This window comes from Rosa chinensis, chromosome 2, assembly GCF_002994745.2.
Source record: "Rosa chinensis cultivar Old Blush chromosome 2, RchiOBHm-V2, whole genome shotgun sequence".
NCBI classification, from domain to species: Eukaryota; Viridiplantae; Streptophyta; class Magnoliopsida; order Rosales; family Rosaceae; genus Rosa; species Rosa chinensis.
The window spans coordinates 51,544,579-51,561,453 of record NC_037089.1 but is presented as its reverse complement, the minus strand read 5'-3'; the positions used below and the strand labels follow the sequence as shown (position 1 = coordinate 51,561,453).

The following is a 16,875-nucleotide window of genomic DNA, read 5'->3' as shown; positions in this document are numbered from 1 at the left end:
CACTTTTGTCTAAAATTACAATTCTGCCATATCATTTTATTTTTTTAAATTATGCCACATTTTTTTTTTAAAGGAGAACCATTCTCTTTTGTATTTGTAAATTGCCACAAACCATGAAAAAAATTTATTTTTTGTTATATCACATTTATTGTTAATCTATATTAACAACAAGACAAATCATATTCTAAGTAGCGCTAATGTTTTTTAGATGCGAGTATTTATGGCTGCGGATCAATTTGCTAGTGCTTGCTAGCTACTCTATGTTGGAGACTGTAAAAGTCTACGCTGTTGTATCTAAATTGTTAAAGTATGCATTTCATAATATTGCATTTCACATTTCGCAACCTCCCTCCTCTACGGATCCTCACGCATCCGTGAAGGAAATGCTTGCTAACTACTCTATGTTGGAGACTTTAGAAAACCTCCCGCCGCTGCTAGGAGCTAGAGCAAAACCCTAGCAGAGAAAACTATTGATTCTAACCTCTAAAAAGCATTTCGCAGTAGAAAGAAATGCTATTGAACCAACTACATCTCCACATCTCGTTTGTGGAGTCTAAATTAGTAAAAGCACAACAAAAATTTGTTCTCTTTTGAAATGTTTACACTCACCACCACCTCATTATCATATCACTCTATCAATAGTATAGAACATCCTTCACTCGTTTATTTTGTGGCAACCAAAACAACAATGGAAGTGGAAGTGAAGCTCCGCCTCCCAGACGCGTCCACACACCAAAAGCTCTCCGACCTCCTCTCACCCTTCCACCTCCAAACCCTAATCCAAGAGAACATCTTCTTCGACGGCTCCAACTCCGAGCTCTCCTCCAACCGCGCCGTCCTCCGCCTGCGCTTCTACGACGTCGCTTCCCGCTGCGTCCTCTCCCTCAAGGCCAAGCCCGTTATCTCCGACGGCGTCAGCCGCGTCTCAGAACTCGAAGAGCCATTCGACCCCGTCCTCGGACGCGCGTGCGTGGCCGAGCCATGGCGCCTCCTGGGTGTCAGTTCCTCCACTCTCCTAAAGCGCGTGAGAGAGGAGTTCGGGGTCGGAGAGCAAGGGTTTGTGTGCTTGGGTGGGTTTAGAAATGTGAGGAGCGTGTACGAGTGGAAGGGGTTGAAGCTAGAGTTGGACGAGAGCAACTTCGATTTCGGGACGTGTTATGAGTTGGAGTGTGAGAGCTTGAACCCTGAGAAGGATAAGAAGGTTCTAGAGGGGTTCTTGGAGGAGAATGGGATAAGGTACAAGTACTCGGATGTTTCCAAGTTTGGGGTTTTTAAGTCCGGCAAGTTGCCGGAATGAGAGTTTGTAATTTTGATGATAACTAGTGTTTGAATTATATGAGTTCTGTTTTGTGTAAGATGCAAAGTTGATGGATGGTGCGTTAATTCTGAGCATGAAATTTGGATACGAGGCCGTGGAGTTGGGTGAAGCATTGTTCATTGTTCATTTTAATGGTAGAAAACCAAGATGCAGGCCAGCTTGTCGAGGATGAACAGAAAGAACAACATGTGCTGGCTTGCACCTTAGTTTTCCTGTTCGATGTTGATATCTCATTAGGCTAGCTAAGGCCAAGTATACTTGGTCATTGTCAGCCAAGTTTCAGTTTAATTCATTTCTTTGCAGGCTCAAAATTCAACATTTGCCAATGTAGAAGATAAAGAGTTGATACAAGAAGCATTCACAGATATGAGCCACTGTAGTTATAAGAGACAATAGTTGCCATAAGAGATCATATCATTTTATTAACAAAAGAAAAAGACTCCCTTCTCTGTATTTCAACTTGAAGGCTCTGATCCTAACAAAATATGACAAATAAGAACAAGTGTGCAGCTTGCCCAGTTCCCAAGGGAACAGCCTAAAAAATTGACGGAAATGAATTAAGTCACTTCTTTCTTTGTGAAGGTAACTTGAATTGCTCTTCGTCATCTTCATCTTCATCGTCATCGTCATCCTCGTCACTATCATCATCCTCGTCACTGTCGTCATCCTCATCCTCATCATCGTCATCACTTTCTCCGTAACCAGTGGCCTCAACCTCATCATCAGAATCCTCTTCATCATCATCACTGTCTTCTTCTGAGTCATTACCATCATCTTCATCATCATCATCACTATCCTCATCCTCCTTGTCATCGTCATCGTCATCGTCATCGTCATCCTCTGCTTCACCTGCATCGTTGTTTTCAGCATCAGGCTCTTTCACTTTACTAAGTTCAGACATTGGAAACCTGCAATGCAGTCTCACATGCACTGCTCAATTACTTTCCATCCCTCAGACTATGAAAAGTTAACAAATATTACAGAAAGTAAACCGTTCAGATGGCCAAAATGTGTTTCCTACCTCTGATCTGTTCTCACTGAATTCAGAAGCACATTTTTTTGGTTAGGTGAAGACCAAACCTGTTGAATAACAAACAAAAAATCAGGATGAGAAATGTAAATGAAACACAAAAGCCATATATAAACGTAACAAGCAGGTAATCGAGCAAGCTGAGATGCCAAAAGTCATGCAGAAGCATAAACATAATTCTCCGGTGAAATGAAGCAGAAAAGTTTCTGATAAGTCTGTAAAGGAAGAAAACTGAATAGCAATACAATGAGCAACTGGGAGAAGATACATGATCCCAAAATGAGATGCTGATACTTTGCAGTAGGATAATCATTATATACTAAAAGACATAATAAAATGAACCACAAACAGATAATTATCATCATTTTCTTGCAAGTAGAAATTCTAAAAGAGTACAAGATTAGAGAGCATGATGGTATGGACAGGATAAAGCCAACACCATTACCACTAGCAGGTAACTTCTATACAAATGAAGCCCAAAATACTTTTACACATGAAATTTGAATTGCTTCTACAGAAACAAAGCTCCATTATAGGTTTCCCAAGGAAGTGTTCGGTTTGAAAATCTTTAGTAGTTTCATCCCCTTGTTGAGGGAATAAGAAGCTAACCCACATAAAATTCTGAAATAACTTTAACTTTAAATAGACCCATATATTCTGAAGATGGACAAGTTCTACATTTGTTAGTGTCAAGAAACTCACTTGACTTCAAGACTTCTATTTGATAAATCTTATAACTGATTGTTCTCATTTTTGTATAAAGATATCAAACGCTTACGGTATTTGGTTACTGAATTTTGAAATGGTACCTCCTAAACTCATTATAGCTCTTATGCTCGGTTAGATTTAGGGGATTAAGCTTTAGGTCACCCTAAAAGTCTATTTCATTACCAGAATCTTCATCTAACAGTAGTCTCAGCCAGCAAACTGTTACAGCAGGGATACCCCAATTAAGTAAGTAAGTTTGGATTCATCTAATCTAGTAGCTTTTGAATAGCAAAACTCCCCAACCTAGTTTCCGAAACTTTAATCATAACCAAGTATGACTTTAATCACAGGATCCATAACAAAAACCCAAACTCTTTTAGCGCCTAACAACATCATTAAAAGCAACAAGCAAAGATAACCCATTAATTTCTATGAACAACAGAGGATTGACTAACAGCAAATTAAGGTACAAAATAAAAAATTTCAATTGCATCAATCTATGAGCCACAAGGTACGAAAAAAAAAAAAGGGCCAGTAAAAGTTAGAGAAAAATAATTGGATTCAGAAATGTCATACCAGCAAGAGTAGTAAAAGAAAAGACTTGTGAGCAAGAATCGCTGTCTCAGCCAACAAAGATTCCACTAGAGAGCACTTAAGGCTGTCGAGATCAGCAGCACCATTAGAAAGAGTGTGGATACCCATTGGAACAGAACTGTGTATGAAATGAGACACAGAGAGAGAGAGAGAGAGAGGGAGAGAGGGAGAGACTCAATTTACTGGGATCCAAGACAAGGAGGAGTTGTTTATGCCGTTTCTGAAGACGGCTTAAGCTTGAGGTTGTGGAATCCGGGTTATGTTTGGGAAGAAAGATCAGGATGTTGACCCCGATTTGACTCGGAGGCGTCGGCGTAAACGCTCGCGGGTCTATTATTAAGAGAAGAAGTTTTGTTAGGTAAAATAGAAATAACTCTAAAATATTAAAATATTTTGAGAATTAAATAAATTACAAGAATTATTATGACAATTACAAATTATATTTTTATTAACAAAAATAAATCTCACAAATTTTACTTTTCTCTCTCACTAACCTTTTTCTGCAATAATTGTTGTCATTCATTATCTTTTTTTTTCTTTTTTTCTGAAAAGAAAAATACTTACACTTAGAGCATGTGTAGAGAAATGCTAATACTATTATTAAGAGAAGAGAGGTGCTCTCTAAAACAAATTTTTTTTATCAATTTCACCTTTATATATTAAAAAACTATTAAATATAATTAATCAATTAAGATAATATGATAAATTGTAAAATAGAAAAAAAAATTAAGCAGAAAATGTGGTAATTGTACAGGAAGTTTTTCCATTACCTATAACTTCTCTCCACACACAGCTAGTATATCTTATATAATTAAGCCAATTCTTCAGGGAATGGTTAAATTTTTGAACTACCATATATGCCCTCACATAATATAAATATTAATAAATAAATTATTTCTATATGAGGATAAGATAGTCAATACACTATAACATATTTGAAAAACTTGTAATACCTCCCGTGAAAAAAGGAGAAGCTTCAGTAAAATTAGGAGAGATTTTTTAATTTAAAAAAAATAAAATTCAATTGCCATGTGCGGGGCACATGTTAAGGGGCTAGTATATATATAACGAATTTTCTAAAGAAATATTAGGTAAAATTATATATACTTTCAGATAAAAAATGAAGTATATATATTTTCTTATGGATTAACGTTGATGTATAATTTATATTTTGGTGTTGGGTAGTAGAAGGAATATTGATAACTGGTCTTTATTTTAGTAACTTCGACTATAGCTACCTATTGAAATTTGAATTCTAAATTCTTCTTTTTTTTTCACTAAGAAATAAATTCATTTAAAACAACTCATGTTTGAAATTATATTGAATTTGAAACCTTATTTTGTAGTATGATTATGACAAGCAATTCTAGAGGTTGATCAAAGCGAAAGCAGCTGCACCTCCATTCGTCAACTCTAACAGAGGCGCGATCTTTCGCCGAAGGTATTGGAGCTTCGGGTTTTTGCAACAGCAGGGCAGAGCGGCTACTTGTTGGGTGGTCTATCCTGTGATACTAATCAGAGGAGGACCGGTCCAATCTTGTGTGACAGGAGGTCGGACTGGTCTGCGAGGAACGGCAGGTCTATTAGCTGGTGTCGGCGATCAGGGCTGGAAGTGCAACTGTCCTTGTTCCTCCGGCATTGGTGATCGAAAGTCTTGGCTGAAGAAGACAACTAGCACGGGCAAAGTGGAGGCAGTGGTTGCAACCTTCATGGCCTTTTGGAGAAGTCGACCACTGAAAGCAGCAGTGATGGCGGAGATGACTTGGCATAAGCAAATTAGGGCTTCTGCTCCCTTTGCTTGGGTTTAGGCTTGGGCCATTGGGCTTGGACTCAAACTTGGGCTGTTTGGCTTTATTTTATGGGCATGTAGGGAGGGTGTCTTGCCACCCTCATTTATCACTTAATGGTGAGGATGGGCCTGGTCTAAGAGGAGGACTGTCTTGGGTATTTGAGTCAACTTATGGTCCAGGACCAATTGTTTTGGATCATAACTTCTGTAGGAATTGATAATTATCTATAATACGATTGGCTTTCAAGCGGCTTATGGATAAGGAGTTGCTCCTAGTTTCTGGCTAGGAAGTAGCTTTTTGTTAGTACCACAATTGCGTGATTAGCTAATAGGAGGCTAGTACATGATAATGTCCGGGTTTCATCCCTGTCCGGCAGCGTGCCCCTTTGTAGTCGTCGGACGGGACTTGTCGACCTCATGTGGGTCTGGAGTGCGCTAGATTCCTCGATCTACGTCCGTATTGAGGGGTCTTTAGTGGTGGTTTGCAGGGTGGGGCTGGAATTTGGTCTGTTCCTCTTGACTCTTTTCGGCGGAGGGACTCTGTGGCGTGACTTCGGAGGCTGCTAGGTGGTGGAGTGCTCGTGGCAGCGTGTCCTCTCTCTGTTTGGTTAGTTTCGATCTGGATTAGAACTCTTGGATCTGATCTGGGGACGGGATTTTTTGATAAGGGCAGCGCGTATCCACGACGTAAGGGTGATGCCACCATGATGGTGGCGGTCCGGCATTTCTGGCGAGGTGGTGATCTGATCTGCTGGCAGCGGCCGACAATGGATTGGGCCAAGCTTGGCTGGCAGCGTGCAATTCCCTTGCTTCCTGTGTTGAGGCTTGGGCTAGGGCCCATCCTTTGGGCCCGGCTTGGGCTAACTTGGATTTATGTTTTATTTTTATTGTTAGCTATATTTGTTGGTTAGTGTTGTCGCGCTTTTGGTGCGTAATAAATCCTTGCATTTATTTTACAGGGCTAGTCGGGCTGAATGCATGTGTATGCACTCAAAGTGTCTTGTCTGCTCTAAGTAGGCAGCGAGTTCCTTGCTTCGTCAAATGGTCGCTGCCCCCTAGTGGCAGAGTGAAGCTAAGTGTCGTCGGATTTATCCTCTGGCGGCAACATAGTAGGAAAGCTGAGGAATTGGTAATTATGCTACGTTGTAATCGGGTTACATATCGAGTTATCTTTTCGTTATGTCACTGACATGTCAAAGCAAATAGAGTAGCTAGTAGAGCACTCTCTGCTATTTTGTGCTTGTTTGAAGACATATACTATGTAGAGATTCTTGATATCATTTCGGGATATACTTCTAGATGCTTATTGTAATCAAGGGTTTAGGCTCAATGTCTTCCCCCCCCCCCCCCCCCCCCCCCGGTATTTAGCAGTTTTATTAATCGAGGCTTTATTCAAAAAAAAAAAAAAAAAAAAGCTTGCTATAGTTACAAATTTATCATCAATTTGAAATGAATTTCTTTGCTTAGAATAGAGTTTCTAGATTTTTTTGTCAGCTATCTTGTTATAAGTGCAGATAGACCTAGTCATTGGCTGTTGTCGGCTATTGATTCTAATAACATCAATTTCTATTAAAAAAAAATCAAATTTGTTTCATTTTACAAATGTTTGCAATTGTTTTACTTTTTCTTCCACATAAAATTTCCAATTTCGATCTTTTTCTTGATGTGATAAGTTCTTCTCCCAGTAAAATATGATACGTTATATTTTATACATGTAATGGTTTTCACCAGAGTATTCGTCCAACTCAAATGGGGCTATCTTTAAACAGTAGTACGATGCAACATTCTAACTTAAAGTAGCCTACATACCTTCATAAAGTCAATTGATGTATTACTTTATCAATACTCCACTGCCCTTGCACTGACATGTATATGAGAATTTGAGTTGGGAGACTAGAGTTTATTTTAAGTAGAGCCTATATGCTTTCCAAGTTATAAACTTCCTACATTTTAAGTGGATGATGTTCATCACCCAAAAACCAAAAAGTGGATTATGCATCAAGCTAGAGTTGGAAATCTTCAACTAGTTGATATGTAACATGACCAGCCCACTGAAACAAATATTGGATTAGGTGGAAGAGTACTTCTGTATACAACTATTAGTTGATTCTCACAACTCAATTCACTATTGCGCCAGACACCACATGTACAATCATAATATTCAGCTATCACTTATTCCATGTTCAATAGACTGGAAAAGATGGGGAGTTCAAATGAGAGCAGTTAGTAATCATAGTAAACAGCCTTTAAAACCCTTCTCCAACTCTTGTGCATCCAAGTTCTTCCCTATGAAAACAATCTTATTTGTTCTTGGCTCATTGGGGCCCCACAACCGATCGGGAGAACCTTGGAAGATATCATGAACTCCCTGTTTCAGAACAAAGCGATATATGTTTAACAAAGAGAATGGAAAAAAAAATAACTGAGAACTATATATGTAACTGCTCCATTAGCAGCATCACCAACTCATAAAACTAACAAAAGAAACTAGCTTTCGCTGAACCTGACATGAAGGAAGAATATCTCACCTGGAAGACAAATCTCTCATCCATACCCTGAACTGATAGAAGACCTTTCATACGATATATGTCCTCACTCCGGTCCAACAACAGTGTGCCAAGCCACATGTTGGCCTGAAAATATTAAGAGTACATCAGGACAATCTTTGTCGGGCTTCTATAAATTCCAAAAGGAAAAAAAACCATCTAAATATATATAATTATATATAGCAACTGCAACTACCCATACAATGTGAACTTCTTCAATTCATAGCCAACAGACAGGTCAGTACGACATGTTTACAAGAATCATAAAGGCAATACTCATACGATACATGATAAGCTAAACTATGTAGCGAACAAACCTTCTCCAGATCGAGGTTCCCTTCGCAAACAATACTGACAGAAGAAACACCAGGATCATGAACATGATCATGGGAGTGGTGACCATCATGATGTTCTGCATATCATTGCCAAATGCATGAATATCAGTTCATAACTATACACAAAGAGTAGTAGCAAGATCAATTTATGATGTTAGTGGATAATCAGAACTTGTAAACCAATTAACTATACAATCAAAAAGTAAATATAATGAAATGAAGCACCTGCATGAGTAACCTCATGAAAAAATCAATGTCCTCTAAGATATTGACTCAATCAGTTCCAAGAATAATTTAGACTCGTCTTAATGTCTCTTTGCATCTGAGCCTGTAGATATAGATTATAATTTCCACATCCAAACTGGTTCCTTTCTGGCAAAACATTCTTCCTTATCGGCTATCAACCAAAGAGATACTCTGTTTAAGCATTTAAGATCTGAGAGGCTGGCATTCCATATAAGTTTAAAATATCTACAAGGCTGGTGCTCATGAGAGATTGAATAACTGTTAAGGCCTCACGCTTAGTTACCTCATTGGTGGTGTGTGGTGTAAGGAGTGCAAGGAAGAAAGGTTATTTGGAGATCATTCTTTTGACATTGCAGGTAACAATGAGATGTGGTCCGGCTTGCTGTGATGTTTGGCTTGGTGTATGTGCTGGTAGCATGTCTCTTGCTCAGGAAGATGTTCAGTAGGAAAGTTAATCTTGAGATGTTTTATTTTAGCTCTCCTCTGGTATATGGAGTTACAATGAGAGAATTTTTGAAGACAAGGTGCATTCTAGAAGTGTTATAAGATAAGATTGGATAGTTGGTTTCTCTACGAACCTATGTGCCAAAGAATGCTAGTCTCTTTTAAGCTTGAAATTTGTTTTTTCTTTTCTTTGTGGACAAAACCAAAGATAAGTTGCTAAAAAGAGACTAGTACAAGAGTGGGTAAGGAATCCAAGCCTAGGGGCAAACATAAAACAAAAAGACTAACGACCAGAAACAAGAAACCAGCCTCACCTCACAACAGCTACCATATTAATCATAAATTCATAATAGAAGAGGAGGAATAGTCCCTAAAAGCATCAGTTACAGAAGCCCATAAAAGCACACTCGCTCCAAAGGTCATCCACTCCCACCCCCTTGTAAACCCGAAAGATCTTCTGTTTGGCTCCGTCCATAAAAACCAAAACACTGCCAGCAGCAAACACCCTCAAAGAATTTCGGATTTCTGTGGTACTGGCTTGATTTTCTGAACTGGAAAGGTGTGATGTAGTAAGAGGATCCTACTCTTTTGTTCTGCTGTGATAGTTGCTGACTTGTTTTTTATGGACCGATTGTTATTTCTAATATCTAATAATTTAAACTGAAGTTTTGTTCTTGTAATAAAATTATAAAATAAAATAAAGTCAACAAACTCTCTACGCATCTGCAAATAACACTCCACACTCCCACAAATAATGCTACCCATACCTAAGACTGATTCTGCTCTTAACTTTAAGAAACTCATACACTGAACACCTAAATTCCACAAATGCAACTATATGTTCAATCCAACAATGTTTTAGCCTAATTAATATTTAATTAATAATCATAATAATAACAATAAAACAAGAAACTTAAATTTTGTTTAAGAAAAAGCTACAAAATGCAAGCAAAATAGACAAGCGTATAGTTTTAATCTGTAAAGATAAACAGGAAACCACAAAGCCACCATGAAAATGTTCAGTTTGAAGTATGCTATAGTAATAATAATTAAAAGCAAATAAAAACTGTCATAGGTATTATAAGACTATAAAAATGAGCATCTGCTTCAACGATAAAGTAGATTTACCATGTTTGTGATCATGTTCTTCATCATGATGGTGATGATGGTGATGATGGTCATGGTGGTCGTGATGATGGTCATGATCTTCCTTCTCAGCTTCAGCATCAATAGCACTCTCTATCCTGGCAGGATTAAAGTAAGATTAGCATATAACATTACAAGTACAATCTCTGGCGCGATAATGAAGAACGGCAACATGTTTGAGCATTATACATCATATAGACAGCAACTCAATCTTAAAAGAAAACAAAGAAGACAATGGAGAGTATGTGCCCGAGAATCACCAACTCTATATCAGAAATGACAATTTCAACAAGGTTAACATTTATTAATCAGAACAAAGGTGTTCAAAAGAAATTAGAAAAACACAATGTAAAGAAAAAGACTTTATTTTGAGATCCATTTGAGAATGACAGTTCCAACAAAATATTAGTATTCTAATTGGATGTTGTTCTTAATACTCCCAAAAAGTCGATCAACAGTCCAAAGTCGATACTTCTATTATTTTCACAATCAAAATAATTGTAATATCGCCTTTTAGGGAGTGCCAATAAAATTCGCCCCAATTACATTACTATTGAACAAAATTAATCATAATAATTGTTCCAACAATGTAAAGAAATTAGAAAAACACAATGTAAAGAAAAAGACTTTATTTTGAGATCCATTTGAGAATGACAGTTCCAACAAAATATTAGTATTCTAATTGGATGTTGTTCTTAATACTCCCAAAAAGTCGATCGACAGTCCAAAGTCGATACTTCTATTATTTTCACAATCAAAATAATTGTAATATCGCCTTTTAGGGAGTGCTAATAAAATTCGCCCCAATTACATTACTATTTGAACAAAATGAATCATGTATCCAGAAACTTCATGCAACTTGTATAAAACATTAATAACCATCGTGCATTGAAGAGAACCTAATTTTGAGAAACAATCAGTATGCAAAATGAGCAGCAACTGGATGTGTCAAGCAACATCATCAAAGAACAGAACTGTCTAAACCCAACTCCAAAGAAATGGATAAGAAAGATAACCTCTCCAAATCAAATCCTCCGATACCAAGCACATAATCCAGGTTAACTTTTCCAAACTCTGTACGCTTCAGTTGAGCCATGCCATTAATGTTCTGTTTCCCAGCATAATGAAATTCGTTCAATACAAGAATCATTAACAGGCAGGTTAAAACAAAAGAAGAAGCAGGATACGCACCCTTATTCTCTGCACCAAAGAAGCAATATCTGACTCGCCAACAAGATCAGTCTAGATCAAAAATGGACAAATACTTCAGTCAAGCATCAGAACAAACAAACAAACAAACAAAAAATATAACTATCCTAGAATATTCCTCTAGTGATGAAGGTTCATGTTTAATTAAATGAGGCCATGGAGAAAAGAGGAAACACAGTAAGCACAACATCAGAAATGCAGATGAAACCATTATGCTATGAAACAAGCAAGTCAATACTATATTTTTCTCATGCAACTCAACCAAGGAAACTGTAAGAGCTGAGACAATTTTGCATATGGAACAGCATCAAGTAGCCTACAAGTCACTCACGTGGTTGAAGAAACACTTTGTCCCGGAAAAGAAGGTACAAAAAGACAGCACGGTAATCATCCATACCTTATTCACAATGATACGATCAGCATAAGCAATCTGCTCTACTGCCTCATTAACCACTCCTTCTGCCTTGACTTCATCCAGATGAAGTCGAGCATGTTTAGCATCAACTAACGTGACAACACCGTCCAACTTGACATCATTGAAAATCTGATCTTCCGCATAAAATGTTTGAATTATCGGTGCTGGATTTGCCAATCCTGCAAAGAGAAGTAACCCACGAAGTTCAACCCTCACCCCCAATCCAAACCAAATTCAGTTTATTAATGATTTCGTACGCCCTACAACTCTACAATCTGCGAACAAATGATTATCAAAACTTAGTACACTAAAGCCAAACAAACTTCATACCTGTAGTCTCTATCACAATATGATCAAACCTCCCTTTCTTCTTATTAACCAAGTCTGAAATCATCCGCACAAGATCACCCCTCACAGTGCAGCAAAGGCACCCATTATTCAGCATAACAATATCTTCGGCCCCAGCGGATTTCGCAGCCACCAAAGAACCATCAATGTCTACTTCACCATACTGCAAATACAACACAAGCTCACACCTTCAATACACAACACAAATTGGCCAAAAATAACAATAATTTAGGGAAAAAAAAAATCATCCTCATAGTCATACCTCATTTTCAATCACTGCAATTCGCTTCCCGTGGTCGGCAGTCAATATATGATTAAGCAATGTAGTCTGCCATTAAACTCATTTCAGTAACTAAAGATGAACACGATGGTCTCAAATTCACTGAATTCAATCGGAAATGAAATACCGAACCTTTCCGGAGCCCAAGAAGCCGGTAATTATGGTCGCCGGGATACGATTATCCGGCGGAATCTGGGTCAAAACGTCGGAGCTGTCACTCTGCGGTGGCGTGGCAGTGGTGGCGGCCACAGTGAACCTTCTCGAGCCCCGCTTAGAGTTGGAGACGAGTCTCTGGCGAAAGGAGGAAGTTGAAGTGGAGTAGCTGAGGGTATGGGACAGTGGGGAAGTCCGGGGTCTCCATGTGAGAGGGAATAGGGCCGGGGCTCCGACCCGGATGGAGTGACGGGAAGTTAGGGAGAGAAGGGTGGCGGCTATGTCGGCCGATATGGAAGCCATTGCAGTTTGGGTTTTGGGTTTTGGGTTTAGAGAGAGAAGAGGAGAAGATTTATCATCTGGGCTAATGAGAGTGAGAGACTGATACGGCGGCAAATTCTAGCTCTGGATTGTTCTGCTCACACGTATCTGTCAATCACCACCGCATGCGCTAGATTTTTCTTTTTTCTTTTCTTTTGTATTTAAATTTTCCATCGGCCAATGTATACAATTGGATTTTTTATAAAATTAAAAATTTGTTGAAGGAAAACCTAATTTGTGTTTAGCCCAAACTCTAGGTTACTTGACCTAGTGGTAATAGGATTTAATTAGAAGGATCTAGAATCCTAATCAATGTAGAATTGCTTTCCTTGTATGATTGAGATTCTATGCATTGTAATCCTCTATATAAAGAGGCCCCTATTATCAATGAGAACACACAGCAAATTCCTCTCAAATTCAGTTTCTCTACAACACGTTATCAGCACGAGCCCTAACCCTGAAACCTCCACCACCCACCTTCAAGATCTCAACTCCAGGAGTCCAGAACCGGCGGCCCCACCCCCAGAACCGGCCGGCAAACCACCGAACCGGCCACCGGAAAAAGCAAAGGTTCCCCTGCCCGGTTCAAAGCTTTTCTCACCACCTCCTGCAGCCATACTAGACCACCTGCAGCGTCTCCACCCCAGAAACCCGGAACCGGAAATTTCATCACCAGAACCGGCCAAAATTCCACCGAACCGGCCACCGGAATCCTCCAAACCTGAACCGGCAGAAGAAGAAAAAAAAAAAAAAAAAAGGAGGACCTGTGCAGCCCACCTGCTGCAGGCCCAAACCCACAGATTGAGCCCACGTGCAGCAGGCCCCAACCCAAGCCGCCAAGCCTTCTGCCACGTCAGCACCGGACCTGCCACGTCAGCACCCGGTCAACGACCGGTCAACGTCGGTCAACGCTTTCCGGCCACTTTCCTGCGACTTTTCCAGCAACTTCCGGCGACTTTTCCGGTCACTTTTCCGACCATTTTCGGCCAACTTCCGGCGACTTTTTCCGGTCAGCTACAGTAACTTCCGGCCGCTACAGTAACTTCCCGGTGACGCCTTTTCCGACCATCTTTTAAGGTAATTTTTTCTAAAAGTTCCCGTTTTTGAAGTTCTTTTTCAATTTCTTCTTCTTTTCTCGGGGACTTCCAAAATCTCTTCTTCTACCCCCTTTGTATACATAGGGGAGACCAAAAGCCGAACTGTGGGGGTTCGCACTCACTCCAAGCTTAGAGCTTGTAGAGTCCTCCAAACTTAGAGTTTGTTGAGAAGAAAACGATTGACCATATACATCGTCGTTTCGATCTAATCCAAAACCCCTCTTGGAATTGGATTTTCTTGGAAGCGACTACGCTCAGAAAATTCCTAATTTCTTGGAAGCGACTACGCTCAGAAATTTAATAGTTTTTTGTGGTAGCCTTTTTCGCTCCGAAACTAACCCTAATCTTGTGTTGTCTTTCAGGATGAGTTACCTGAACAAGTTGAGCTTTGTCCCACTCGAGACAACTGGTGCAGGATACCATAGGTGGGTCCGAGATGTGCGCCAACATCTTAAGGCTGATGGAATTCTGGAAACCATCCAAGAGCCTAGTCAGAACGTGCTCTCCATTGAGCAAGCTACTGCTTTTGAAGCAAAACAAGCTAAAGCCATAATTCTCATGACAAGACACATGAATGACGCGCTCCAAAATGAATACCTCATTGAGGAAGACCCAAGAAAGCTATGGGTCGAACTAGAGCAGCGATTTGGCAACGTTCGTGACTCCCTGCTTCCTGATTTAGAAGTGCGATGGCATAGCCTCCGCTTTTGTGATTTCAAGTCTGTGCTTGATTATAACTCGGAAGCTCTTCGTATCAAGTCTCTGATGGAGTATTGTGGCCAAGCCATAACTGATACGATGTTGATCGAGAAGACTCTCTCTACCTTCCCCGTCTCTGCACTGATGATTTCAAAGAATTATCGGATTGATGTAAATGCAGGACGTATCACAAGGTTTCATGAGCTCATTGGCGCCATGAACATAGCTGAAAAGCACGATAATATCCTTGTGAAGAACTATAATGCTAGACCCGTGGCAACTAAGCCTATTCCGGAGTCTAACTATAGTCGCGCCCCCAATGGAGGACGCAAGGAGCGAAACCCTAAGGATAGGGACATTTCTGGAAGTTCTGGTCCATATGTTCGCCCTAAAGAGGAAGGAAATCGCCAAGAGAGGCGTGCACGGAACCGTCGAGGTCAATGTGTGAAGAGAGAGAGAGGCGGATCCTCCGACCATGGTGGTAACGTCACCAAGAGGATAAGTCGTTCAAATCGCGCCCCAATTGCGCCTCGATCAAGGGAGCCTGACCATGATGATGTTTGTTTTCGATGTGGATCAACTGAACATCGGGCCAAAACATGTACCGCACCCCAGAATGTTGCAAACGCATACAAGACGTATCGTGAAGCAAGGGAAGCAAATTACATGGCACAAGAAGATCAAGATGGTGATCTAGATCTAAAGGTGGAAGACTACAAGGATCAAGACCCAGAAACTGGCGATTTTGATTAAGTCTTTTTATTTTCCAAGAGATGTAGGCGATTGCCATATTTCTTTTTATTGGATTAGATTTTCTTTGATCATAGAAACAATGATGTATTTCGTTGGCTTATGAATAAAATTTCGAGTTCTTTTCATTATGACTCAATTTTGATTCTGAGCATATGACTTTGTGATTACGATGGCTAGACCATCAATATTAATTTAAGGACATGGAATAGCCCAAGTTCCACTTGCCAAATGGCACCTTGATTATAATTGTCACAGAAACTCTCTACGCTCTTAGGGCAAATAGTACCCTATGAATAGCCAACGAATTCCATGCGAAAATGCATGTAGAGAACGGAAATGAGTTCCTTTGCATTACCTCTAATGATTGCGAACAAAGACGCATCTTAGAGACGTTTATGTGTCTCTCTAGTGGACTTAATGTCACTATTCGAGCTATTAAATCCAATAAACTTATGAGAGAAGATCTCTTGGATTTAGACACATATTGGCTTTGTCACGACATGATAGATCATCCTAGTCATGATATGATGATCCGTCTACAAAAGACTTCACATGGACATGATTTCTTTCGAGCGAAATGAAGCAAGATGCCGCCATAAAAGTCGCCAACCATGGGCATAACACCATGGTTGTTCCTCCTTGTGGCCATGACGCCATACATGCTAATTTCCATGGCTCCCACGCCATGATGGGAGATGTAGTCACACATTTTGCTTCTAATAGCGCTACAGACGCTAAGGCCTCACCAAAATCCTCATTGGTTGCTTCTAAGGCCTCTCGCTCATTTTACAAAGCCCATTCCTTAGGGAAATTAGGACTGAGACCGTCCTATGCAAAGGATATGACAATACTCATTCTGTTCTTACAAAGAATCCGTAGGGATTTTGTGGATTGATTCAACCAACTTGCGGACGCTTAAATATTTCATGATGTTGGTTGACACGCAAACACGCCGGTCACGTGTTGTGCCATTGTCCACCTATAAATGCTACTTATGCTACACTCCTAGCACATATCATGTGACAACGGGCTCACTCCCCGAATCATCCTATTCAATCAATTGGATTTGACTATGCTAGAGAGTTTACATCGAAAAACTTTCGATGGATATTGCAATGGGTTTGATGTTGGACATCACATTCCCATGTACACACCCAATTGGTCTCGCGGAAACGACTACGATGGTAGTCCGAACATTGGCAATGCGCACCAATCTTCTTACATCCGCTTGGGGTGATGCAATATCGCATGCAGCTATGCTAATTCGTCTACGACCTACCGCCACTCAATGTACCTCTGCGTTACAGCTAGTGACTGGGTACATGTATTTTGTACTTACGCATATTTGAGTGAGCCATTTATGTGCCAATTGCGCCGCCACAGCGCTCTATGATGGGTCCTTACAGACGAATGGGCAACTACGTTGGATTTGCGCTTCCAACAA

The 16,875-nt window shown here is 39.9% G+C and overlaps 3 protein-coding genes across 3 annotated transcripts; 1 reads left to right on the top strand and 2 right to left on the bottom strand.

Moving 5' to 3' along the window:
• Positions 1-571: 571 nt before the first annotated feature.
• Positions 572-1,629, top strand: LOC112190952 (triphosphate tunnel metalloenzyme 3). The gene has a single exon (XM_024330471.2). The coding sequence runs from the start codon at positions 596-598 to the stop codon at positions 1,295-1,297; it is 702 nt and encodes a 233-aa protein (XP_024186239.1). The 5' UTR covers positions 572-595; the 3' UTR covers positions 1,298-1,629.
• Positions 1,630-1,711: 82 nt separating this feature from the next.
• LOC112190953 (phosphopantothenoylcysteine decarboxylase subunit VHS3) lies at positions 1,712-3,971 on the bottom strand. The gene is made up of 3 exons (XM_024330472.2): positions 3,633-3,971; positions 2,340-2,398; positions 1,712-2,226 (listed from the first exon to the last, which is right to left on the bottom strand). Exons 1-3 carry the CDS (start codon positions 3,756-3,758, stop codon positions 1,881-1,883), a joined length of 531 nt encoding a protein of 176 aa, XP_024186240.1. The 5' UTR covers positions 3,759-3,971; the 3' UTR covers positions 1,712-1,880.
• A 3,501-nt stretch (positions 3,972-7,472) lies between these two features.
• Positions 7,473-12,980, bottom strand: LOC112189983 (COBW domain-containing protein 1). The gene is made up of 10 exons (XM_024329398.2): positions 12,541-12,980; positions 12,391-12,456; positions 12,111-12,291; positions 11,763-11,959; positions 11,348-11,398; positions 11,173-11,264; positions 10,139-10,254; positions 8,303-8,397; positions 7,968-8,072; positions 7,473-7,807 (listed from the first exon to the last, which is right to left on the bottom strand). Exons 1-10 carry the CDS (start codon positions 12,862-12,864, stop codon positions 7,670-7,672), a joined length of 1,365 nt encoding a protein of 454 aa, XP_024185166.1. The 5' UTR covers positions 12,865-12,980; the 3' UTR covers positions 7,473-7,669.
• Positions 12,981-16,875: the final 3,895 nt, after the last annotated feature.